Source organism: Vitis riparia, chromosome 10 (assembly GCF_004353265.1).
Source record: "Vitis riparia cultivar Riparia Gloire de Montpellier isolate 1030 chromosome 10, EGFV_Vit.rip_1.0, whole genome shotgun sequence".
Lineage (NCBI taxonomy): Eukaryota > Viridiplantae > Streptophyta > Magnoliopsida > Vitales > Vitaceae > Vitis > Vitis riparia.
Window position 1 is genome coordinate 14,198,503 of NC_048440.1, and position 27,087 is coordinate 14,225,589.

Genomic DNA, 27,087 nt, shown 5'->3' on the forward strand with positions numbered 1-27,087 from the left:
ATTTTGAATTTAAACCACTTCAAATCCTTATTCCTAAATAGATAGCTTAGAAAGATTTTTTTTCAAAACCACCAGTTTAGCACGAGTTACACTTTGACAGGATTCTGGAACAAATCCAGAAAATGACAGCTGACCCTTCTTGTTCAACTGTACCAGCCAAAAAATTTGAAGCAAATCCACTGATAAACATCATGCTTTTTTTGGATCTTTTCCAAATCTAAATGCAAATTCTCAAATTATTAGTGGGCATCTTTATTCAAACCACGAGCTTGTCTTTATAATTTTGGCTCAAAACAAGAAAAATAGAAACCTTACAAAATGAGGGATGTGCAAAGATGGGTACAAATGAAAAACATATGGTCTCCTCTACCTCCAGCAGTGGCAATTACAAAATAAAGTTCTGCAAGTTCTAATAAAACTGGCCAATCCAAGCATAGAACTGCTCCAAATTTCCCATGGAGTTGCAATGATTAAAATGCTCACAAAATGTTTCATCATGTTGCATAAAACTTCTTCCACTTCTCACAAAATACATAATGTGAAGATACATTATTGCAATGCTCCATCTAGTTTTCACCATTGTTTACTTTTAGTGGAAGTAGCTCTCTACAAGCCTCTACAAATGAGTTTGGCCAACTAGAAAGTTCCATCCCTTGTCTCCCTTCCGAAAACGACGTTTACTTCTGTGCCTTGATTTGTCATATTATGCTCTCCCCCTGCAAACCATCCCTTTCAATTGATTAGTAAAAATTAGATAATCAAGTTGTTATTAGCAAAGTAACTGAAGGGTAAGATTTTATTAAATAATATATAAACTCACTCAAATCAACACTTCGGTAAATTGGAATCAACCTACCAAAGGACCATGCAGGTCTACTTCCCCAAACTTGTCAACAAAATCGATGGAAACAAGCCAAAGGGGAATAGAAATAAGTCAAAAAATTTGAGGAACTATAAATAGCACAGTAGCCAATCCATTTCAGCAATGTCAGGATAATATTGGCATTATTCAAAACAATCACTTACCCCCTACACTTGCCACTGGAATACTCCTGCAATTCTTCAAATGATATGCACCACATCATTGTCATCTATCATCAATCTATTAACATCTTCCAGTCTCTGAACAAATAAGAACAATTTTCTGTTATTAATCATTCTTCTGCTAGTAAGCAGATTTGAATTTACCTCATACATCTGAATAATAAAACACAGCAGCTACTGTTCTATTTACTTTTACTACCAAAAGACTTTACCTTTAATAGGAATAAAATCTCTGCCCTTGAATACTGGACAGCTGCTCCAGAATTCACAACCTTCTCTACATCTGCAATGGATATAAGATCCACATGGTTTGCCCGTATATGCTGACCAAATACAGAATCAAATGCTTCTACCCTGCAAGCCAGCAGAAGAAATGAAATTACCATTAGAAACAGACTGATGCATGGCATGGATTCTTTGATTTTATACTACATGGACATGCCAGGCCACAAACTGCTTAAAAAAACATGGGAACACACTAGTACACGTATTTATTGCATTAGGAATTGTTGAAATTTGGCATTCAAAGTTAGGGTTTTTTTTAATTTAGGAAAGTATTTTAGGAATAAAGAAGGAGAGATCATTTAGGATGATTCAGTTTCCTAATTTTAGGAGAGAATCAAGCTAGATTGATTTTTTCTTATTCAGTCAGTTGTGTATATATATGTGTATGGTGTGTACCTAAAGAATAAAAAAAAGGAATTCAGAAATTCTTCATGGTATCAGAGCCAGTTTTCTGAAACCCTAATCCCTTCTGGCCACCTCGTATTCAGGCCATCATTCATTCCGGCCAAATCTCTCTGGCCATCTCTCAATCCGACCATCTCTCATTCCGGTCATCAGTCCCTGTTCTCAGAGCCAAGGGGAAAACGCTTTCCGGTCGGTCGAATCGTCGTCAGAAAAACATTCACCGCCGGCGAACTTTTCCGGCGAACTTTTCCGGCGACGGTTTTTTTCACACCGCAAGGAGCGTCTGGAGGAGATCTACAACTTTTCCAAAAACACCGGAGCCAGAAAACCATCCACGCGCCGCCCACGCGCGTTTTTCCGGCCGGCGACTGCATCTCACGCGCCGGCGCGTGAGGGCGCGTGAGCCACTTTCCGGCGACGCGCTTCCTACTCCAAGCTCGCCTGACGCCGACCAGCCACCCTACGTACCTGTTTCTGCCATCCAAGCCCTGCACGTGCCTCTTTTGGGGTCTTTTTGCCTCCGCGAGCCCTCCGATCAGCTTTTCCGACGTCCTCCGGCTATTTTTCCTCAACTCCAATCCCTGCACGTGCCTTGGGAAGTGTTCTTCTACCTTTCCGGTCCATGACGAAATACGGAATGGCATCATCACAAGTATCCAGCGTCACGTCACCAGAATTAGGAGGCAGATCTGAAATTCCAAACCTTGGTGGTAGTGATTCCTCTCCTATTCTCATCACAGGACACAAATTAAATGGCCATAACTACTTACAGTGGTCACAATCTGTGTTGCTGTTCATTTGCGGTAAAGGAAAGGATGAGTACCTCACTGGAGAAGCAGTCATGCCAGAAACTACAGAACCGGGTTTCAGGAAGTGGAAGATTGAAAACAGCATGATCATGTCATGGCTTATCAATTCCATGAATAATGACATAGGTGAAAATTTCTTGTTGTTTAGGACTGCAAAGGACATATGGGATGCAGCCAAAGAAACTTACTCAAGTTCTGAAAATATTTCAGAACTTTTTCAGGTTGAATCAGCCCTACATGACTTCCGCCAAGGAGAGCAGACAGTTACTCAGTATTACAACACACTCACAAGGTATTGGCAGCACCTTGACTTATTCGAGACTCACTCATGGAAATGTCCTGATGATGCAGCAACATACAGGAAAATTGTGGAACAAAAGAGACTGTTCAAGTTTTTCCTAGGACTAAACAGGGAATTGGATGATGTTAGAGGCCGAATCATGGGCATTAAACCCCTGCCAAGTCTCAGGGAGGCTTTTTCAGAGGTTAGGCGTGAAGAAAGTAGAAAGAAAGTGATGATGGGATCCAAAGAGCAACCTGCCCCAACATTGGATGCCTCTGCCCTTGCGACTCGGTCATTTAATAGTAGTGGTGGAGATCGTCAGAAACGGGATAGGCCTTGGTGTGATTATTGTAAGAAACCAGGCCATTATAAGGAGACTTGCTGGAAGCTTCATGGCAAACCGGCTGATTGGAAACCAAAGCCACGGTCTGACAGAGATGGCAGAGCACACGTGGCTGCCAACTCTGAGAGCACCTCTGTTCCCGAGCCGAGTCCATTCAACAAAGAGCAGATGGAGATGCTACAGAAACTATTAAGCCAAGTTGGCAGTGGCAGTACTACCGGTGTAGCCTTCACTGCTAATCGAGGAGGAATGAAGTCGTGGATAGTGGACACAGGTGCTTCTGATCACATGACAGGAGATGCTACCATTCTTCAAAATTACAAGCCAAGTAATGGTCATTCATCCGTCCATATTGCTGATGGTTCAAAGTCAAAAATTGCCGGGACAGGTTCTATAAAACTTACTAAAGACTTATATCTTGACTCTGTTCTCCATGTTCCAAACTTGGATTGTAATCTTTTGTCCATTAGCAAATTGGCCCGTGATCTCCAATGTGTTACTAAATTTTATCCAAACTGTGTGTTTTTCAGGACTTGAAATCGGGGAAGATGATTGGCAGTGCTGAACTGTGTTCCGGGCTCTACCTCCTCTCATGTGGCCAATTCTCAAACCAAGTCTCTCAAACAAGTTGCGTACAATCTCAGAGTATGTTAGAGTCTTTCAATTCTGTGTCAAATTCTAAGGTCAATAAAGATAGTGAGATTATAATGTTACACTATCGCCTTGGTCATCTTAGCTTTGTTTACCTTGCAAAATTGTTTCCCAAATTATTTATCAATAAAAATCCAGCATCTTATCACTGTGAAATTTGTCAATTTGCAAAGCATACTCGAACAGTCTATCCTCAAATCCCATACAAACCTTCGACTGTTTTCTCTCTAGTACATAGTGATGTGTGGGTCCCTCCCGGATAAAAAATATTTCTGGCACTCGATGGTTTGTGACATTCGTTGATGATCATACACGGGTAACATGGGTTTCCTTATGAAAGAAAAGTCAGAGGTCGGGCACATTTTTCAAACCTTCCATCTTATGGTTCAAAATCAATTCAATTCCAAAATTCAAGTCCTCAAGTCAGATAATGCAAAGGAATACTTTACTAGTAGTCTCAGTACTTATCTTCAAAATCACGGCATTATCCACATAAGTTCTTGCGTTGACACCCCACAACAAAATGGGGTGGCTGAACGCAAGAATAGACATCTCTTGGAGGTTGCCCGGTGCCTTATGTTTTCCTCTAATGTTCCAAACTATTTCTGGGGGGAAGCTATTCTCACAGCTACTTATTTGATTAACCGTATGCCATCCAGGGTGCTTACCTTCAATCCCCACGTCAACTTTTCTTAAAACAATTTCCTCACACCCGTGCAGCCTTTTCTGATTTACCACTCAAAGTATTTGGTTGCACGGCATTCGTTCATGTGTATCCTCAAAATCGTAGCAAATTTGCTCCTCGAGCGAATAAGTGCATTTTCCTAGGGTATTCTCCAACCCAAAAAGGGTACAAATGCTATTCTCCAACCAACAAAAGATTTTACACCACCATGGACGTCTCTTTCTTTGAACATGTCTTCTTCTATCCCAAATCTCATGTTCAGGGGGAGAGCATGAATGAACATCAAGTTTGGGAGTCTCTTCTTGAGGGTGTACCTTCTTTTCACTCAGAGTCACCAAATCCTCTTCAATTCGTGCCCACTGAGTTGTCCACACCCATACCGTCATCAGTCCAGCCATCTCCTGTGACCATTCCAGTCTCCCATGCCTATTCAACTATAGCCCCACAACTTGCTAATGAGAACTTACAAGTTTACATCAGGAGGAGGAAAAGACAGGAATTAGAGCACGGATCACAGTCAACATGTGGCCAATATATTGACTCCAATTCAAGTCTTCCTGAAGAGAACATAGGTGAGGATAGGGCTGGAGAGGTGTTAATTCCCAGCATTGATGATTCTACTCTGCCGATTGCATTGAGGAAGGGTGTTAGGAGATGTACAGATCACCCAATTGGGAATTATGTTACATATGAAGGGCTATCACCATCTTACAGAGCATTTGCTACTTCTCTTGATGATACTCAGGTTCCCAACACAATACAAGAGGCATTAAACTTTTCAGAATGGAAGAAGGCAGTACAAGATGAGATTGATGCACTTGAGAAGAATGGGACGTGGACTATCACAGATTTGCCGGTTGGGAAGAGGCCCGTGGGGTGCAAGTGGATTTTCACCATAAAATACAAAGCAGATGGATCAGTCGAGAGATTCAAGGCTCGTTTGGTAGCTAAAGGGTTTACGCAATCCTATGGGATAGACTATCAGGAGACTTTTGCTCCTGTTGCAAAACTGAACACTATCAGGATTCTTCTCTCATTGGCTGTCAATCAAGATTGGTGCTTGCAACAACTGGACATAAAAAATGCGTTTCTAAATGGTGACCTAGAAGAGGAAGTCTACATGGAAATACCACCGGTTTCGAAGGAAGTATGGCAAAGAATCAGGTTTGCAAACTCCAAAAATCCTTGTACGGCCTTAAACAATCTCCCCGAGCCTGGTTTGATAGATTCACAAAAGCAGTCCTGAAGCTGGGCTATAAACAAGGTCAGGCTGATCATACTCTATTTGTCAAGAAGTCTCATGCCGGGAAAATGGCCATATTGATAGTCTATGTTGATGATATTATTCTATCTGGAAACGATATGGAGGAATTACAGAATTTGAAGAAGTATTTGTCAGAGGAGTTTGAAGTTAAAGACCTTGGAAATTTGAAATATTTCCTTGGTATGGAAGTGGCTAGATCAAGGAAGGGAATTGTAGTCTCTCAAAGAAAATACATACTCGATCTTCTTAAGGAGACCGGTATGCTTGGATGCAAACCAATTGATACTCCTATGGATAGTCAAAAGAAACTTGGTATCGAGAAAGAAAGTACACCGGTAGATAGGGGGAGATATCAGCGGCTCGTCGGGCGCTTGATTTATCTCTCACACACTCGGCCAGATATTGGCTTTGCAGTGAGTGCTGTAAGTCAATTCATGCACAGCCCCACTGAGGAACACATGGAAGCAGTCTACAGGATTCTTAAATATTTAAAAATGACACCAGGGAAAGGTCTATTCTTCAGAAAAACAGAGAACCGTGACACTGAAGTATACTCAGATGCGGATTGGGCAGGAAATATCATTGACAGGCGGTCTACTTCTGGATATTGTTCTTTTGTCTGGGGAAATCTTGTTACCTGGAGGAGTAAGAAGCAATCAGTTGTAGCCAGAAGTAGTGCAGAAGCTGAGTACAGAGCTCTTGCACAGGGAATCTGTGAAGGGATTTGGATAAAAAGGGTTCTTAGTGAACTGGGGCAAACGAGTTCATCTCCAATTCTGATGATGTGTGATAATCAGGCAGCTATAAGCATAGCAAAGAACCCCGTGCATCATGACAGGACCAAGCACATTGAGATTGACAGACACTTCATCACAGAGAAGGTGACTAGTGAGACGGTTAGATTGAACTATGTTCCTACCAAGCACCAAACCGCAGACATCCTCACCAAAGCTTTACCTAGGCCTAACTTTGAAGACTTAACTTGCAAGCTGGGATTATATGATATATATTCTCCAGCTTGAGGGGGAGTGTTGAAATTTGGCATTCAAAGTTAGGGTTTTTTTTAATTTAGGAAAGTATTTTAGGAATAAAGAAGGAGAGATCATTTAGGATGATTCAGTTTCCTAATTTTAGGAGAGAATCAAGCTAGATTGATTTTTTCTTATTCAGTCAGTTGTGTATATATATGTGTATGGTGTGTACCTAAAGAATAAAAAAAAGGAATTCAGAAATTCTTCAGGAATGTCCATTTATTACTTATTTTTTCAAAACAAACAGAATGTGGACATGGCTAAGACACTTGCTCAGCCACCATATTGGACAGGGCACTGACATGCAGTTTGCCAAAATCCTCTTTAGAAATGTCCATGCTGATGCAATAAAAGCATTGAAGTAAAACTGCTAACTCGGGGTAAAACACAGCATATGCTGATCCAAGTGGTTTCTACTATACAAACCTTTCTGAAGAAATATTGCCACTGAATGGGGCTGCAGGAGAGGCATCTACTTCCATGGCATCCGCTGTTGCACTTATCAAATCAAGAAACAAGAGAAAAATGTCAACCATGTGATTGTGTAAATTAGGCATCACAAACAATACCCATGAGAAAAGAAAGAGGAGAAAAGGGGGAAAATAACTAATAATTGATTTATAAAAAATCTAAAAATAAAGAAAACTTCCTCAGCTTACTTGTTGATAATATCAAATTACCACTAGAAAAATCACAATGGATAACCAATAAGTGTTTAGTACTGGGGCATCCAATTATTTTGGATCCACCATCCATTCAGTTCCCAAGGTTTTAAGAATACAATTCAAGATTCTTGATTTATTTTTCTTTGTCCTAGAAATCTCAAGTAATTTCAATCATAAGGGCATTAATTATTAATTGCAAGCATGGGGCGACTACTTTTTCTTGTAAGCTTATCTTTCCCTCCCTTTTCTCATTAGGCTGACTTTATCTCGTCCTGATTTATTTTGTACATTGTATTTTTTTATTTTTGAAAAGTGATGTTAAAGTTCCCAAAAAAATAAAAATAAAAGAGATGGCTAGAAAATATACTGCTCTTCTAGCTTTCCTGATGGTTGTATCATCACATCAAGTCCATACACATGCTATTATACACCTTTTAAGATGATTCAAATAACAGTAAGTAAGGGGGAATTTATCCACTGAACAGAAGTCTTGCCTCTCAACCACATTATCTGACTAAAGAGCCTCCAATAAGGTAAAGATGTGATCAAAATGGGGGTGTGTGTGTGTGTGTGTGTGTGAGAGAGAGAGAGAGAGAGAGAGAAAGAGTGAAAGAGAAAGAGACTACAACTGCAACATTGTTCAAGATGACAAGGATGCAGATAGCATATAGAGAACCATCCAACAACCAGAAGGACAATAGCACATAACCTAAGCACATGTAACTACTAGATGAGAAATGCAACAAATGGACTCTGTAGGCAAGAAATTAGCATGACTACTTCAAGCATTATGTATCTCCTTGACTGCCTGGATCTTCATTCACATGCAGAGGTTTCCACTAATAGTTCTAACATCAAGGAAAGACTGAAAATGCAATAATGCCCAGAAATTAATTTAATAGAATGACATGTTCAAAACAAAGCGCTGAACTTTGCTAGGTAAAAAAAAACATTGAGAATACTTAGGTTCACAAAAGTAAAATAAGAATTGAATGCAAACCAAAACTTCTGATTCTTGAAATCTGTTTTTATTGAACATACAAATCAAACCAGAAATATTTGAACAGTGAGCAGATAACAGAATATTTTGTGTGAGAACAAAGATAATGGCAAGCCCACATGGCCCAATCATGGGGATTGAGAAAAACTGGAAAATTATGCAAAAACCATAAAAGGAGGATCACAATTTAGTCCATGATAAGGCCCAAGATAAATAATGAGTGATCTAAAATCAGCATATCAACAGCATGGTAATTAAGAGAACAATGTTTAAAAGCAATACCCATATGTTATGTCCGCTAATAAAATACGATTCATCACATGCTTACCCTTCTCTATCAGCAGAATCATGGTCAACAGTATCAGTTTCACCAGCATTGCGATCAACTTGGCGTTTTTTCTCCAATTCTCTCTCCCTTTCTTCCTCACGCTCCTCCATCTCAGTCAATTCTTTATGATATATAGCAAAATTTAGAACTTTCAAAGCAGCTTCAACATCAGACTTCAAAACCTGCTCAGACAAATTAATCATCCACAACGCCAACTCAAAAGAACAAGCATAGAATACCCATTGAATACAAACCAGGTACCTGTCTACTCAACTTCATTTTGGCATGAGCAGTAGAAAGACGAATTATTGTTTCTAAGGTTCTGGCAGTAATTGGAAGTGTTCCTCCAGTCTACAAACAGAAAGAACCATGTCAAATAATATAGAAAATTCTCCAAAGCATTTTCTATGTCTGTATATAGCAGGTTATAATACCGACCTTTGCATTAGAATTGGAATTTCTGAGCTCTGCATATGCCGTTGCAATCTGATCAGATGCCTGCATATAGAAGTTGTTAGAACCTTTTTTTTTTTATCAAAGAAGTTGTTAGAACCTACTCTGCAACAGCCATTTAAACCTAAAAAGTGAGATGCCTAAGATCCATAAAGACATCATGAGAAAAACCTACATTTTCCATTGTCAAGTTGCAGACATAGCACAGAGTGAAAATTCACAGGAGAGTACAAAATATAAATAGATAAAAAGAAAAAAGAAAAAATCACCACCTCATCTGTCAGCTCAGGCTGAATTCTATGCTTTGCATAATGAATATACTTTTTTAGAAACTTGATGGTGAGGGTATCACGCTTCCGACCCCTCTCTGTTTTCTTCCCATGTAGCATGCGATTGTACTTGACAAAGACAGATGAACCCGTATCAGCTTCATCATCTTTTCCATATCTTGAACCCCCATCAAGTGTTCCCAGACCTAAAATTAAGTTGCATCAGTTGAGCAGTTCCATATAGATAGAAACAGCTAGAAAGCTACCAACTAAGATGATACCGGTCACTACCTCCAGCTGCAGATCGAAAGCGGTGCATACGTAAGACATGCTCTGAGATTTGACGATCAATATCAGCATCCATTTGGTCCAATACTATAAACAGTAAATCAAAACGGGAGAGCAAAGAGTCTGGAAGTCCAATATTCTTTGTTGGGGTTAATGACCGGTCATACTGTACATCAATTCAATAGCCAGCAGAAAATCAAATTAAGGCAGCAATGATGCGTTATTATGCAATATGAGTATTACTGGATTTATATTAGTAATAAATGTAAAACTCACAGTTCCATATATTGGATTTGCAGCTGCCACTACACTGCATCGAGCATTCAATGATGCATGGATACCAGCTTTGGCAATGGTAACTGTCTGCTGCTCCATCACTTCATGTATAGCAACACGATCTTGATCATTCATCTTGTCAAACTCATCAATACAAACAACACCTCGATCAGCAAGAACCATGGCACCAGCTTCTAGCCTTCTTTCTCCTGATCACAAGGAAAGAGAAAACTAGTCTGAAGCAATTGCCAAATAACGCTAACATGCTTGAGCCTGGTGAGATAAATTACCTGTTTCTTGATCAGAAGTAACTGCAGCTGTCAAACCAACACCAGAAGAACCTCGACCAGTGGTAGATATAGCCAAAGGAGCAATATTCATAATTGCTCTTAACAGTTGAGACTTGGCAACGGAAGGATCACCAACCATCATCATGTTTATGTCACTATAAGGAACAAGAATTCGGTTTTATTAAGATGTAAAAATTTGATTTTATGACAGGAGCTTTCAGATATGGCCCACAATAGAACAAGTCGGAGGAGTGAGGGGGGAATGTTAGGGGATGCAGGGCTTCTATAGGCAAAGGACAATAATTGGGACAGTACTTTGTTCAACTGGAATTGATCACTTAAAGCATATCATAAAAACACAAAGAGAATAACTCACCCTCGTAAGTGGGTCCCATTTTTAAGGTTCTTTTCCACTCCACCAAGCATTAATAAAATCACAGCTTTCTTTATCCATGAATGCCCATATATAGATGGTGCAAGTGAATTACCAAGTAGGTCAAGCGTATCATCTCTCTCAGCTATACTTTTAATGTGTTTTAGGTCTTCAGGAGTGTAGATTGGTGTATTTGCCTCCTTGTTCAGCAGAGAAACATTGTTTGCTATGAGCACAGTCCTACATAACAAAATCATGCTATCAGCAAACATTATGATCCAAAGGTAAGAAGAAAAATGGTGCAGAAAATTTGATGGGAGCAACCTGAATACCCCATTGACACTGCCCTTGCTTTTTCCTGGAATAGCTTTATATATTCCTACAATTGCCACTCGGTCTCCAGGCTTGCATGAATCCACCAGATCATCCTCAACTATAACATCCACAGTTCGTGGAAGCTGACCTGGAGCAGAATTCTCAGGCACTTCTTGCATTGATAAGGTTTGATGGTCTTTGTATTTGCACAACCCATACTCAGTCACCAATAAGTTGCCATTTTCATCCTGAAACAGTGTGTTTCTCTTGAAAGGCTATCCCTTATGTTATATATATATAAAAATATTGAGTAGAAAATGACATGACATGACATTACCCGTGTAGGATACACAGACCCTGTGGGCAAACCCATATTGGAAGTAATATCTCGATATTCACGGGTAGTGAAATTCCCAGATGAAGGGCAGAAGTGAACACTTTTAACAACCTTTGGCCTTACAAGAGAACCTAGAGATGAGGAAAAATGAGCAGGTTAGATATCTATGCTCCAACGTCAATATACCATCAAGAATTGACAAGGAAATGAATTAGTTTATAACTAAGCAAACACAACTTTTGATATGTGAAAGAAGCCAGATATGAATAAACCTGTTTTATGGTTGAAATATGAGATATTGTCAAGTTGGAGCACTGATTTCTACTTCAAACATTCTGGTTTGAGAGGAATCCATCCCTCTTCCATTAAAATGGAAAAAAGGTACAACAAAGAAAAATGTAAGAACCTACTACATATGTTTGTGTTGAGAAATCCTGATGTTATCATTCTCCTAAAAATGTATAAATTTTCATTTACTCAAGCACTTCATACAGTTGCCTGAAATGAACTAGCTGGATACATGGAAAATGGTCAGAAAGCTTCCAGGGGTTCATATGTCCCATCTCCACACTAAATAGGATCAGCTACTATTCCATCTAATAGAATACCTTCAAAATATCTAAGATCTCTATTGAAGAATTTGGGTCAGTAAAGCATATGAGACCTTGTTTAATTCTATGCTCAAAAATGGTGTTTCATTTCAGAAACAATAAAAATGAAAATGACATAGAAAACATTTGGATAACCATTTTCTGTTTCTAAAATTTCTCCTGAAAAAAGCCAATCATCTGGAAATGTCACAGTTTCCCACCTTTTTATTTCTCAGAAAAATGAGCATAAAAGACAAAACAAAACAGAACAGAATGTTGTCAGAAACTAATGCCAGTTTCAGTTTCAAAATCCTTGGAAATCTCAGACATGGGCTTTCGAACCCTTAGGTTTTACAGGTTTTCCAGCTCAAACTACATTGTATAAATTCAAAACTTAAGATTAATCTATTTTCACAATCCTTGTATCACCTACTCAAAGCAACCATATTACCAAGGACTAATGTCCAGTTACCTCTGTTTGCTTGCTCACTGGAGGAACCAAAAAGCACAAGTAAAATTTCAAGGTCTATGTTTTATCGAATTTCAGTTTCCTAATGAAAAATCAATTAATTAAATTCAATTTAATTGAATTGGGGGCTTTTGTTTCTCAGGGTCTTAAAAGATAAGACAGTGGAAACTAGAAACTGATTGAAGCAGTGACAGTTAAGTACCAAGATTAAAATTCACTTCTTCAAAATAAATATAAGAATACCCAAAAAAGAAAAGGAATGGTAAAGAGAAAGTACATTTTGTGACAATGCCCTCAACACAGACCATGGATCCAATGAAGCTAGAGAGAAGATCTCTCGGTGTAACACGTCGGGAAACAAAAGGACCTTCAAAGCCAACAAGAATTTGCTCTCCTTCCTTTAAGTACTTGGGATCAAGGTTGCGTGAGACGTCAGTGGCTGCATCAGAGAAGGGTTGCATGTACTCACCTGGATTCTTGAGGATCCTTATCAATTCAGAGAAAATGAAACCAATCATCAGCTTTGCTATCCAAGAAAAATAAAATAAAATGTGAAATTAACATGTTATGTTTGTTCCTAGGAAAACTAAAGAATTAGCAATATCTAGCCAAACAAATTGTGTAGCACATTTAAGTTGATTACACCAAAAAGCCTCTGAATATGGTTTTCAATTCTGCATCTCCAAAGAAATGTAAACAATGACAGTTTATAGGAACACTTCCAATAACCTGTTTGGGAAGTCCGCTGCTAATAACGAGGCCTTTATTTTTTTAAAAAAAATGAAGCGAGATGAAAGGGGAGAAGACAACCATTTGGCCATCACTGTGCACGAGAATGTTAAGAAGAAAATTCACATTGCAAAAATGTCCAGGCAAACAAGTCTCCGTGTCATTTTCATTTTCAGTACCAAACCAGTCCATATTCCAAAAGATCTTTACTCTTTTCATCAAAGAAGAATTTCAGGAAGTTTTTTGTTTTGTTGACCTAAAAATGCAGAAAAGGAAAACCCCTAAAAACGGTCCGTTTACGAAATACCAAAACCAAACAAGCCCTAAAATTCCAATTCTTCATCTTCTTCTTCTCTTCTTTCTTTTTTCCCGCGATTATGAGGAACCAAATGAAACGCAAATAAAATAAATCCAAAAAAAACCCAGAAGAATGGAAAAGAGAAGTGAAAAGGAAACCTGTGGGCTAAGTCAGTGCGGTAGTCATGGAGATCGGAAATGTTAAGGATGAGGCGATGGCGCTTGTGGTTGATCATGGCTTTGATTTCATCGATGTAAATACCCTTTCCAATCTGATGAAAATGAGAAAAATCAAAGGTTAGAGAGAGCTAGTAGAGAAGAAGATAGAGAGGGGGAATGATTACATCTTGATCTAAGAAATCCATGAAGTCGCGCTTGTGAGCTGCTCTCACTTCCTCGCTGATCTCCATTGCTTCGTCTCAGTCTCCTGCTTCCGCTTCCCGGTGAGAGAGATAACGAGAGATTCTGGTTTGTGTTGAGGGGGCGCTTTTGGCTCTGGGCTTCGAGGGTTTTGGCGGGAAACAGGGATGGTGCCTTTTGTTGCCTTTGCTTTTGGCGGGAAAACGATATACTTGATATAGTTGGGAGTCTTGGAGACTCTGACCGAGGGGAGCCACGTTTGGTTTTTTTTTTTTTTTTTTTATAAATAAAAATAATTTATAAAATAAAGGCTACAAAAACAAAACAAAACAACTTAAGTCAATGCTGTGCATTAAAAATGTTACCTTTTTTTTTTTTTTAACCAAAACTTTATGTTTAATAATGTTAAATATTAGTATTTTATTTCTATTAAGTATTAAAAAGTAAAAAAAAAATCAATATGTTATTTTTTCTATTTAGAAAAAGTTATATATTTTGATTTTTTTATTTAATAAAAAATTTATAATAAGTCATAAAAAAATAGAAAAACAAACAACATAAATTCTTAAAACAAATTATTTTCAGTAAAAAGCCTAAAAAACAAACACCATCTAAGATGATTTTGTTTTTTTACTTAATTTTAAATAAAAATTTAATACTTAATAATGTCAAATATTAGGTTGTTTGTTTTTGTAATATTTTATTTATATTAAATATTAAAAAATACTAAAAAAACCAATACATTATTTTTTCTATTTTGAAAAAACTATATATTTTGATTTTTTTTCTATTTAGTAAAAAATTTATAATAAGTGATGAAAAAATAGAAAAACAAATTACCTAAATTCTGAAAATAAATTGTTTTCGGTAAAAAATAAAAAAAACAAACACCACAAGTCAACCACATATAAAAAATGCAAATAATACAATTTTAATTCAAAATATGATTTCTAATTTTGTAAATTCATATTTCCAAGATGCAATTTCATTTAAAATTCAACTTCTGTGTCATTCAGATTAAATTCATTTACAAATCCCTTTTGGTTGATAAAACCAACTTGATCAAATGGTTGTGCCCTTTTTCTTTTTTTCTTTTGGGTTTGCATGACATGAATCAAACAAGTCCGGCGAGGATTCAGACAGCTCCAATATTTGATGGCCAAGCAGCAGTGTTGGATTCACAATGTCATATGTTGAACATTCAAGGGCTCTTTGGAGAATTTTGGAATGAATTGGCCTCATTCTAGGCCAGCCAATCTAATCTAGCCTCCATCAGCACAATGCAAGCATATTGAAAACCTTGATTACCACACTTTACAAACCCTTATACTGTTTATGTTGGATCATGATTCCACCATCTTATAAAAAACCAATATATACCAAGAGAGAATAGGTCAAACATTTTATGGGATTCAATATCACACCCCTCGACCCTGTTCTCAAAGTCATCATTTGGGTAACTTGTCCCTAGGACTTAAAGCCAACATTATTGCATCCCAACAGTCTACATCTGCATTACCAAAAATGCACAACATGCTCCAAACATCAATGCAGAAAAGCAATGGGAACTCACAGCAAAACGCAAGAGGGCCTTCAGGGTATCTCCTCCTAACCACTAGAGAATAAAAAACATTACAAAATTTCATGTCTAGCTCATCAGATTCCAATAGTTCACTTAACAATAATGTTAAAGCGGAGCTCAAGGTAATTATAACATGAAAAACTACAAATGGCTCAGAGTCCATGAAATGACTCCGAAGAGTTAGAAAATGACAGCCTCTACCCCAAAGTTTACTCCTCACTCTTGTAAAAGAACAATTTTGGATGCTTATTCGAGAGTTTAAATCTCGAATTGCAGGAAATCCAGACAAGCTGGATGATCAGGGCTTGAATGCAGAAAAGACTACCACAGAGTTGTGTCCACCAAATCCAAATGAATTTGAAATGGCTGCAAAACATGAAAATTTCACAATGAGTAAATATGGGGTCCTAGCTTAATGTAACTAAAAACGAAGATGTCACAGAACTTGGGGATTCAGCACTTACCAACATTCACTTCATGCTGCTGCTTTTTATTTGCAACTGTGTCAAACTCAACTGATGGTTCTGGATTCTGCATTTTATGGAAAAGAACACATAAAAAATCATTACAGTTGTTCCCAACTTTCCCAAACTCAACTGACCATTCCAATTTTTCTTCTCTTCTCTATTTCCTTGACAACAAAATGAAACCTAATTTAAAAATAAATCTTATATGAGTAAACCAAATTTTACAATTGGCATGCCAGCCTAACTGTGAAACCAGCATTATAATTTAACTTCATACTAATTAAATTGGATATAAGGATCCGTATGAATATGCACTACCAACCGAGAGAATGTTAGGATGGAAAAATGAAATGGTATCTAGATAGTTTTTTCAAGGTCTGGTTAGAACATCCCAATAAAATGTTGAAAAAAGACCATAAATTGAAAGAAACCTCTGCATAAACATAATAACAATATATAATGATTATGAAAATCCTATCACTCTGATATTTCAATTCAAGATATAAGTCTGATAAATTGCCCCAAAGCAAGTGAAAACCAAGAAAATAGCACATACAAATTGATTTATGGTAGGATGCAGCCAGCCTGTAGTTATGGCTTTCACTGTTGCAATAGCTTCCAAACCCCCAGCAGCACCAAGGCAGTGCCCTATCATAGACTGACACAAAATGAAATCCCACGAGAGGATGAACTTCAATCAGTTAATGCCAAGAGAACAACATCATTTTACAGTTCACTAAATTTGGAAGAATGTGAGGGGGGAGAGAGAGAGAGAGCGAACCTTGGTTGCATTCATTTTGATCTCTGAAGTGCTCTTGAATACCTTTTTTATGGCATTCACTTCAGCCAGGTCACCAACAATAGTAGAGGTTGCATGCGCATTTATGTAGTTAACCTGAAAAAACAGACAATTTTGATTCACTAACCCATGGCCTTCAGAAATTTCAACACAATTCTGTTCCTTAGCTAAGAATAGAATGTAACTCAAAGCGAATGACAACGATACCACTGAATCCTAAGTGGGAAAATAAATAAATAAATTAAATAGAGAGTGCATCATAATTGGAGTATAAGAGACCACTTCAATGCCACCTTTCCTTCATCTTAGCACAAGGCTTCTGAGGTGCAATACAAGGAGTTCAAGCAATTAGCTCCATGTCACTTCCTTCTAGCTTAAATTTTACATATGGATAAACCTCAATTGAAATGTGGTAGACAAAGTCTAGAATACCAGCAAAGTTTTGAGGGAACCTTCTATAAAGATTAAATGATGTCTCACTGTAATAGAATGTACATTAACACCCCAACCAAATGCATCTCATCTGCCTCTAACTAGTACAAACTAGAATTACAGTAGGACCAGCTGGATGCCAACAATACCTCAGCAACATAAGATAAAATGATAATAGCATCTTCAAATTTTTGCAAAACAAAAATCAGTCATTGTCATTGTAAGCATTCCTCTATGAACTAAAAAGTGAATTTGACTTCTTTTAACACTTTAGATTTTCCCTTCATTTTGAGATTGCAATCAAACTTAATGATTAAGAAGTTGCTTCATCTATGGAAAATTGGTAATCATGCATATTGCACCAAAACAAGAAACAAGTGCTATATAACTGCAAGTACCTTATAAGTGACTCAAGTCTTAAGTTCAGTGGCTTTCATTGTTGACAAACACCGAAGCTAATAAGACAAAACAAAGAAGTGTGGAGTCCATACAACTTTGCACAACAAAGGCAATTTCAATATATATATATATATATATATATATATATATATATATATATCTAGCCACAACCATATTATCTAGGTGTTAACCACAGGTTAGTTTGTATACAAAGATGCCTTTCAGCTTGAACCCCATATTGATGAAAATAGAAAGCTTAAGCCCAATGTTGAAGATAAAACTTCACTTTTCTCCACATCAGTGTGAGTAGGTACAAATAAGAGTAGATTCATGATTAGATGGTAAATGCAACTATGGAAAAAGGAGCATTTTTATATCATAGTAATAAGAGAGAGAAAGAGAGAAAGAGGAGACCATTAAGATAAATAAGGCAGGCACCAGCATGTGTCAATGAACACACAATGGTAAATACAAATTAAATATAAAACTATTGGAATAAAATACATCAATATCTAGCATCAAAGAATAAGACACGTCTCATCATGATATGAGGATTGCATTAAGGGAAACAAGAGTACCTCCTCTGGTGACACACCAGCGTCTTCAAGGCTGCTCTCAATGCACGATGAAACACCAAGCCCATCAGATCTTGGATCAGTCATATGATAAGCATCACAGTTAACTGCACCTCCCATGTACTCAGCAATAATTGGAGCACCTCGTTTCATCGCATGTTCCAAGCTCTCCATTACCTTTTTTTTTATCAGAAACAAACATTCATTAACATGAATTTACAAGTGCAAGTGAAGGATAAGGAATCTTTCCCAAATTTAAAAACTCTAATCAAAAGAAGAGGTGGAGAAACCTCCTACAAGATGCTAAGGAGAAGTGTATACCATTAGAGAACCACAATAAACTTTACAATAAAAGCATCTCCTCCCTTTGCTTTCCTAACCCTTAGATCCACATACCACTTTCCAATTGAGTTGAATAACATTGAGAGAAGTGCCCTTAAAGCGTTAGTAGTAAAGGCCTAGAAGGAGGAATAGAAATAAATTAGGTCCTTCACTAGTCATAAAAAATTCTTGTGTTTCTTTCCCATCACACCATCCAAATCAACGTAAAGCAGACAATTTACCATAGAACTTTGCCTCTAATAGCACTCCTAAAGCCCTTAAAGAAGATCGTCATCATGTCACTTATCCTTCTAGGAGGAACCCAATCTAACTTGGCTAGTTTGAATAGTTTGTGCCAAAGCCCCAAGATCATTGGATAGTATTAAAAAAAAAAAAAGGCGATCAATCAATTCTCCACTTCCCATGCACATGGTGCAACAATCAAGACTAAAGGTTTTGAAAAATCTTCTTACCTGAAGCAAGTCATTGGTGTTAACCATCTCGTTGACCATTAACCAAGCAAAAGCCTTATTCTTTGATGGGGCTTTAAATCTTCACATGAATTCTGCTAGAGAGAAGGAATTTGGAGTTGGTTTGGATAAGGCTAGGAAGAAAGATTTTGTTTTAAATAAACATGAAGATAATAATGACCAAATTCTAACATCTAGGAAGGATGGTGAAAGTTCACAGAGATAGATAACATGAGCCTTTTGAGATCTTTTATCTCAACATCTGTGGGATTTTGACATGAATTACAGTTCCAAGAACATGAGTCAAAGACACAATGAATAGATAAGATAAGAGAATTTCTTACCACGACAACTTTGAAAGGATTTGAAAATAAAGAGCTAAGGGGTCGATCCCACCACCACAAGTCTTCCTAAAAACAAATATTTGTCCATCTTCCACTTGAAACTAAGTATGACTAGAGAAATCCTAGAAAACCTATACAATGGATTTCCAAGGTCAACAATGCAACTGCTTGACTATAATATTGGAGTCCCAACCATTTTGGTGTATACCATAGATGCTCAATATGAACTTGTGCTAAAGAGCAATACTTTCCCTAGCAAACCTCTAAAGTCACTTTCCTAAGAGAGCTCTATTCCTTAAAGAAATCCTCTTGAAATCCAAACCTTCTTCCTCCTTTGGCATACATACTTCTAATAAGATGATCTCTCTTACCCTCCCCATACCCTGACCAGAAAATCCCTTTACATTTTCCTAAATCTTAGTCGCTATTAATGATAGGACTGTATGTAAAAAGAGAAAGTAATTAGCGATGTGAGGCAAACATGACTAAATTAGAGTTATTCTTTCTCATAAAGACACAAGCTTGTTTCCAATTATCCAATCTCCAAGAAATTCTATCAATCACTGGATTCCAAAAAACACTTGCTTTAAGGTTCCCCCTAATAGGAAACCTAGGCATATCAATGGTCAATCAGATTCTTTATATTCTAGCATCAAAGCCAATGTAGTGACTTATTTTGACTCATGTTAATTTCTGATAAAGTGTTATTATCTAAATTGATCTTAAGTCTTGAAAGGTACCCAAAAACCATCAAGATGCAATTAAGGTTGTGCAAATCTCCCATGCAGGCTGCCCTTGAGGCCTGGCTCGAATGGTAAAGGGTTGGGAGGGTTTGTGCAAGGTTCCAGGTTCAAGTCCTAATAGGGACAAAAATTTACCAATAAAAAAAAAAATCTTCCATGCAAGCTCCTAAAAAAAAAAATGGTGTCATCTATGAACTACAAGTGTGGCACCCTAGTTCTACTCCTTCCTACTAGGAAGTCTTCTAATTCTAGGATACCACTCTCCTCCGTTCTCAACAACATCCTACTTAAGACATCAACTGCTATGATGAAAAGGGATAGGCAAGAGGTAAACCTCTAGTAACTTTAAACCATCCTTCGACACTTCCATTCAATAAAACCACAAAATTTGTTGAAGACATGCATCTCCTCATCCAAGTCCTCCATCTTGTGTTGAATCCCTTTCTTTCTAAGAAAAAGCCCAAGTCCACATAATCATGGGCCATTTCCAAATCAATCTTGGAGACTACTCTTTCCTCTCTTGATCGTCTTTTCTCATCAACCATCTCATTGATTATCAACCCCACATCTAGGTTTGTCTCCCCTTTGCAAAAGCTCTCTGTGAGATATGAATGGTTTCATGAAAGACACCTCAGGTATGACCTAACAAAACTTTAGCTATGATCTTATATAGGCTTTTGACTAAACTAATAGGCTTGACATTTTTAATTTTGTTGGTATGACTTCTTTTTGGCACAAGCACTATGCAAGTGGCATTGGTGCTTTGGTTTATTATCCCACAATTGTGAAACTCCATAAAGACTCTTAATAAATCCTTAATTACCCTTTTTTTTCTAGACCCCAAACCTCAAATATTCCAACTTATAATTCTCATACCTCCATTTAGAAGCCCATCCCATCTACCTTTCAAGCTACCAAATCTAAGCACTGTTATCTTATACCACTGGTTTGCATTTCTCCTAAAGTAATAAAAATCATAAATATTTGCTAATGAGATTCGTTTCATCGCGTGCATGTCTGTGCTATATGTTGGAAGGTGGGAAAGTGGGGCTATGTCTTACATTCATTATCACAAAGGGTCAAAAAAGGGAGGTGGTGTACTAGGGAAGTGAGGGAGGGGTTTGGTAGTGTGTGGAAAGCTATGAGGAAGGAGTGGGGGCTTGTGAGTAGTAGAATCTCCTTCGTGGTAGGTAATGGACAAAGGGTCAAATTTTGGATAGACAAGTAGTGTGGGAATGGTCCATTGTGTGACTTTGTTCCATCATTATTTGTCTTAGCAAGTTCAAAGGATGCATGGGTGGAGGATTTGTGGGATTCTTCTATCCCTAGGGAGGGGGGTTGGAGCCTATCTTTCTCTAGACCCCTCAATGATTGGGAAGTGGGAAGTGCAAAGAGGTTTCTTTCAAGCTTGGAGGGGATGAGGGTGTACAAGGACGAGGAAGATAGGATGCTTTGGACAGAGACTAAGAATGGCTAGTATACTAAGAAGTCGCTCCATATGGCTTTGGCGTTGAGGACTTCAATTTCTTTTTCTTGGAGCAACATATGGAAGGCATGGGTGCATCCTAGAGTCAATTTCTTCTCTTGGGAGGCAACTTGGGGAAAAGCATTAACTTTGGATCAAGTCTAGAAAAGGGGGTGGTCTATAGCAAATAGATGTTTTTTGTGTCATGTTGAGGAAGAATCCATAGACCATCTCCTTGTCCATTGTGCAACAACAAGAGTCTTGTGGGAGTTGTTGTTTGCCCTTTTTAGGGTGTCTTGGGTGCTTCCATCGTTGGTTAGAGAACCTCTTTTAGGGTGGCATGGGTCGTTTGTGGCCAAGGAGCACAGGAAGGTGTGGAAGGTGGGACCATGATGTTTGTTTTGGATAGTGTGAAAGGTAAGAAATAGAATTGCCTTCGAGGGGGAAGAGCTCTCTATCCAAAGGCTAAAAAGTTCTTTCATTTCTTGTATTTGGTCAGAAGCAAAGGGCTATTTAGATGATGTTCCTCTAACTTTTTTTAGCTTTCTAGATTGATTGGGGCTTGGTGAGGGTGGCTTGGTTTTGTTCCTTTTCTTTTGTAACTTTGGTTTATTGTGGTTGTGGTTGGTGGTAGCTGTATACTTTTGTATACCTTGGGCTGCTATTCTGGCAGCCCTTTTTAATATATTTTCTCTTTATCTATCAGAAAAAAAAAAAAAAAGGTAAATAAGTCAAGAAGCAAAAACTATTTTGCTTGCAAGCCAATGAATCCAGCCTTACTATTCAACTAATATACTGTAGCTAGCAGAATTTTTGCTTCTTCCTTGTTTTTTTTTTTTTTTTGATAGGTAATGAGTAAAAATGGTACTGCTTCTTTCTAAATAATGTTCTCTTAATAGATTTCCACATGATGCTCAATTTCATCTAATTCAAACAAAAGGACCTATAAGCATTTCGCTTTAGAAAATATAAAATGCATAAATTATGGCTGCACCTTGTCTGGTACCATGCTCCAAGTTTAAAGCAGTTGGTCCACCAAGCAATTCATTGTGCAAGTGTCAACCTTGATTTACCAGCACCATATGACTAAGCTGTCTAGTGATCTTGCATGAACGTGTTTTATCTTTATCATGCAGATTTTTTTTTTTTGATAAGTATCTTTATCATGCAGATGATCAATATATAATTTCCTCTTAAGAAAATGAGAGTGTGTTTGATGAACAAAACCACCCAAATAAATAATTTTAGGCCCTAGATTCAACCCTTAACATTAGCATGTGTACAGACAAGCTTACCAATACACCAGCACCTTCCCCCATGACAAAACCATCTCGATCTTTGTCCCATGGCCTTGAAGCAGTTTGAGGATCATCATTTCTCTGAGATAAAGCTCTACAAGCAACAAAACCACCTAGGCCAATGGGAATAATGGCAGCCTCAGTTCCACCAGCAATCATCAAATCAGCCTCACCACGGCGGATGTGATTAGCAGCAGCATAGAAGCAATAATTGGAGGTAGCACAAGCAGTTGAAATTGAGTAGTTTGGACCCATAAAACCAAGATCGATTGCAAGCAAGGCAGACCCCATGTTTGTGATAGCATAAGGAATGAAAAATGGGGTTATTTTTCTATGACCCCTCTCTATTAGAGCCTGAACACCATCAGAGAACACTGTAAGACCACCCATCCCAGTTCCAACAAGCACACCAGCTCGCTCCTTATCAATCTGCAAAGAGCATAGACTCGATAAATTCAGTGAACAAGGTATACATCTTTAAGCAGAATAAAAAGGGCAAACACCTGAAAATATGTGTCCATAAACAACAAAAGCTTCAATGAAGACAATGCCCAGATGCTTGAGCCAAGAAACCAATATCAATTCAAAAATTTTTTAGGGGAAGATCAAATTAGTATTAAGGACAAAACTCTCTCTACATACAGGTTTCCTAAGATTAGTTATGAGATTCTGTCAAACGAAGGGCAATGCTCCAACACTTCCTCGAAGTACAAAAAGAACTAGAAGCAGCTACAAGTTCATCACCAGAGACATGGAAGACACAGCAAAGGCTAATGAAAAACATTTCAAACTTCAATGGTATGAAGACACATGCTCACATGTATAAAAGCAAACCTGAGTGTTTGCACTCACCTCCAGTGGTTTCTATTTGCTTCAAGGCATGAGGCTGGTCAAATGATGCAGAGTAAGTTTACAAAGTACAAGCCACCAGCCTTAACAGATAATCAAGCAGTTTAAATTTTGTCCTAGTATTTGGAAGTTTTTTTTCATTATTTACTTAGACATGATTTGAAGGCCTAAACTTAAAAATAAATAAAATAAAGAATGTAGTACAAAGTAGAATTATTCAAGTAACAACTCTAATCAACGATGACGGTTCAAATTTACAATTATAAGAAAACCTTACCCCAACCAATTTGACTATACAGACCTTTTCCTAAATTCATCTCTATCTAGGATATATTGAGGGTTAGCTGCATATTAATTCTAAATGAACAAGAAAGTAAAGTACAATTATAAAATAACTTGCTTAATGGATGGATAACAAATGCATGGACCCAGAAATCAGAACTAGTCTAATGTGCAACAGCAATGAGCCTGTAGGCAACATGTTTCTTTGATCAAGCCATGCTGCTAAGCACAGCTATGCACCTAATATGATAAATTCATGGGATCAGCGCATCATTTGACCTGCAATAACAAGGAGAAATCAAGGAACTACTATATCAAGATTGTGAAAAGAAAAAAAAAAGTGAGAGATTTGACATACTATATGGCCCTAGATGAGGCATCTCTGACCCTTATACTGGCAAAGTTGCTGGGTGTGCCTCATTCTTATGGATACAAATTTGGCCATCCAATAATTATTTCTTACCCAGGTATCAGACAACCTCCAGCTATTCATATCACTATCAAGTTTTCATGATTCAACAACTCAGCTACACATTGAAAGCTAAAACCATTATTCAAGTATTTTGCATCTTCGAAAACTCAAATCACTTGGCATTCATGTTGTTTTATCTTCTATAAACATACCCACGATAGACCCACATACTGTTCTAATGTCTGATGCGCCAAAATGACAGAAAGGGGTCAAACATTCTAGATGAATAAAATAAATAAAAATAAATAAAAATTGCAATCAACATAAAATTTGAATTTCCGCCAGGTTTATAAATACAGATTAAACCGGATTAAAGAAATAAAAGGATTTTCTTTCGAGAAAGCCCTTTTCAGAAGTAGTCAATAAGTCCCTTGATAATAAAAGAACAATTTAATTCAACGGTAAGAAACTAAACACACACATTGATGGAGAGAGATTCGAAGTTCAATCATTTGGTGATGCATATTGCCTGCTTAAAGCAATTTACCAAAAAAAACAGCTTTTGGCTGGGTTTAGCTGCGAAGAATTGAATTGGATTTCATCTTTCCATGGATTTAGAATCCCTCCAACTCCAACTGCCAATTCCAATTCCATGCGGCCAAACACAGCTTTAAATCCAAATCCACAACAAAATGCAAGATCACCATTCCATCAAGTTCAACAAATCTAAAATAAAATGCACATTGAGCATATCGACCTTCGAGCTATCAGCACCACCAAGATCGGCGTCTTCGAGAGCTTTCTTTCCAGCGACAATGCAATAGCGAAGGCAGTCATCGAGCCGCCTATCGTTCTTGCCGTCAATGTAACCTTGGGAGTCGAATCCGCGGATCTGGCCGCCGAACCGTGTCGGAAATTTAGAGGCATCGAACCGATCAATCGGGCTGATGCCGCTCTCACCAGCAAGCAGCTTCTCGTAGTAGGCGTCGACGTCGTTTCCAAAGACGGAGACGAGCCCCATTCCGGTGATCACCACCCGCTTCTTCGGATCCTTTTCGCGCTTGGGCGCAGCGACAGCGGGGGAGGCGGCGGCGGATATGAATGACACTTTCTTTCGAGGCTGTTTGGCATTGAACCGACCAAGGCGATGCGGCGGCGTGGGGCAGAGAGCCGGTGATTGGAGGACGTGCATGGTTGCGACGGCGGTGGTGACGTCGGAGGAGAGAGGCGAAGAGGAGAGTGAAGATGAGCGTGGAGCACTGAGATGTGGGGGAGAAAAATGGACGATGAGTCGATGATACCGATGTGGCCACGGTTGAAAATCTTCCACTTTTCACACAAGAAAGGTAAAAACTTTATTCACTCAATTAAAGTGGCTTGCTCTGATTTTTACCTACTTCCAGGACAAAAATATAATAATATGATTTTCAAAATTGTAAGGAAATAAATAATTAAATAAATTTAATTTTTTCAAAAACAATAGCAAATATAGAAAATTAGAAGTATGATAATGATAATAATGTAACATAATTATGAATGATTAATACAAATTTAAAACCGACGGAATATTTGCAACCATCAAACAAAGACTTAAATCGATATTAAGATACAATTTAGTCTTGCATCGAATCTAATTCTCAACTAACAAAAAATTTTACCTTATCTAGATAGATTAAAAATCAATTTTTTTTATTTATTTTGTTTAGGTTTTGTGGAACATTTTAGCATCTATACTTTAATATCATTATTTATTTAAATTAAGGTTTTATTAGTTTTAATAAATGATTAATTCTTTTAATTTAAAAATAATTGAACATAAATACGAAAACACAAAATAGTACAAAATCACAATAATTTTATCTTTGATGTTTCTTGACTAGGGTTATAATAAAATTTAGGTCTTAATATTTTAATTACAACAAAGATTTGCGATTAGAAATATAACTATTTTTTTTTATAAAGGATACAATAAAGTAGAACAATAAAAGTTTTTGCAATGCATTGAATCCATTCATACTTGTCCTTTCTATGGGGCAATTAAGCATTGAACTACATTGCACATGGTGTGATAATGACCACCAAAACTAGACCCATGTTTAACCAAAAAAAATGGCAACAATAAGATACGAATAGTTAAAGCATTACTTCACTACACTAGTAACAATGGTATCAAAGTCTTGGATGAAACAACAAACCATAATAAAATATAAGACTTGGTCAAATAGTGACCCACTTAACTCAATATTCCATTCCTTAAACTGAATTGTATTACAAACATTTAGTTTAGTTATAGAACTTGATATTTCAATGTGTAGACACTGAGCAATTTTCTCAGCTTTAGAAATGAAACTAATTTGAGAGGCTTAGTTAAAATATCGACAATTTGATTTTCACTCTTGTGGTAAATGAAATCAATTTTTTCATCTTTCTGAAGGTCCCTTAAGAAATAATACCTCACTTCAATATGTTTGCTTCTGTCATGTAGAACAAGATTTTTAGAGAGCATGATTGTTGAGTTGTTGTCACAAAAAATTATAGTAGGTTCTTCTTGCTTGAAGTGTAGCTTTTTAAGAATTTTCTTCAACCAAATAGTTTGACATGCACATGATGTTGTAGCAACTAATTCAACTTCAATAGATGATTAAAGTGATGATTGACTGCTTCTTTGATGATAAAGAAACAAACCCATAACCAAGCATGAAAACATACAAGTGTTTTTTCGATTGTCTAAATCTCCAACATAATCATTATTAGTAAAGCTAATCAAACCTAATTTTTCTCCCTTCTCGTAGAATAGCCTAAAGCCAACA

At 37.4% G+C, this 27,087-nt stretch overlaps 2 protein-coding genes across 2 annotated transcripts; both read right to left on the reverse strand.

Moving 5' to 3' along the window:
* Positions 1–228: 228 nt before the first annotated feature.
* Positions 229–14,005, reverse strand: LOC117923790 (DNA replication licensing factor MCM3 homolog 2). The gene is made up of 17 exons (XM_034842239.1): positions 13,824–14,005; positions 13,639–13,751; positions 12,731–12,939; positions 11,395–11,525; positions 11,067–11,305; positions 10,746–10,982; positions 10,370–10,524; positions 10,080–10,288; positions 9,807–9,969; positions 9,519–9,721; positions 9,232–9,291; positions 9,055–9,144; positions 8,794–8,975; positions 7,227–7,298; positions 1,257–1,398; positions 1,027–1,122; positions 229–716 (listed from the first exon to the last, which is right to left on the reverse strand). The coding sequence occupies exons 1-16, from the start codon at positions 13,887–13,889 to the stop codon at positions 1,063–1,065; spliced, it is 2,331 nt and encodes a 776-aa protein (XP_034698130.1). The 5' UTR covers positions 13,890–14,005; the 3' UTR covers positions 229–716; positions 1,027–1,062.
* A 1,195-nt stretch (positions 14,006–15,200) lies between these two features.
* On the reverse strand, positions 15,201–25,575 carry LOC117923927 (3-oxoacyl-[acyl-carrier-protein] synthase I, chloroplastic). The gene is made up of 7 exons (XM_034842423.1): positions 25,035–25,575; positions 22,732–23,163; positions 18,097–18,270; positions 16,670–16,783; positions 16,445–16,546; positions 15,886–15,952; positions 15,201–15,787 (listed from the first exon to the last, which is right to left on the reverse strand). The coding sequence occupies exons 1-7, from the start codon at positions 25,467–25,469 to the stop codon at positions 15,720–15,722; spliced, it is 1,392 nt and encodes a 463-aa protein (XP_034698314.1). The 5' UTR covers positions 25,470–25,575; the 3' UTR covers positions 15,201–15,719.
* Positions 25,576–27,087: the final 1,512 nt, after the last annotated feature.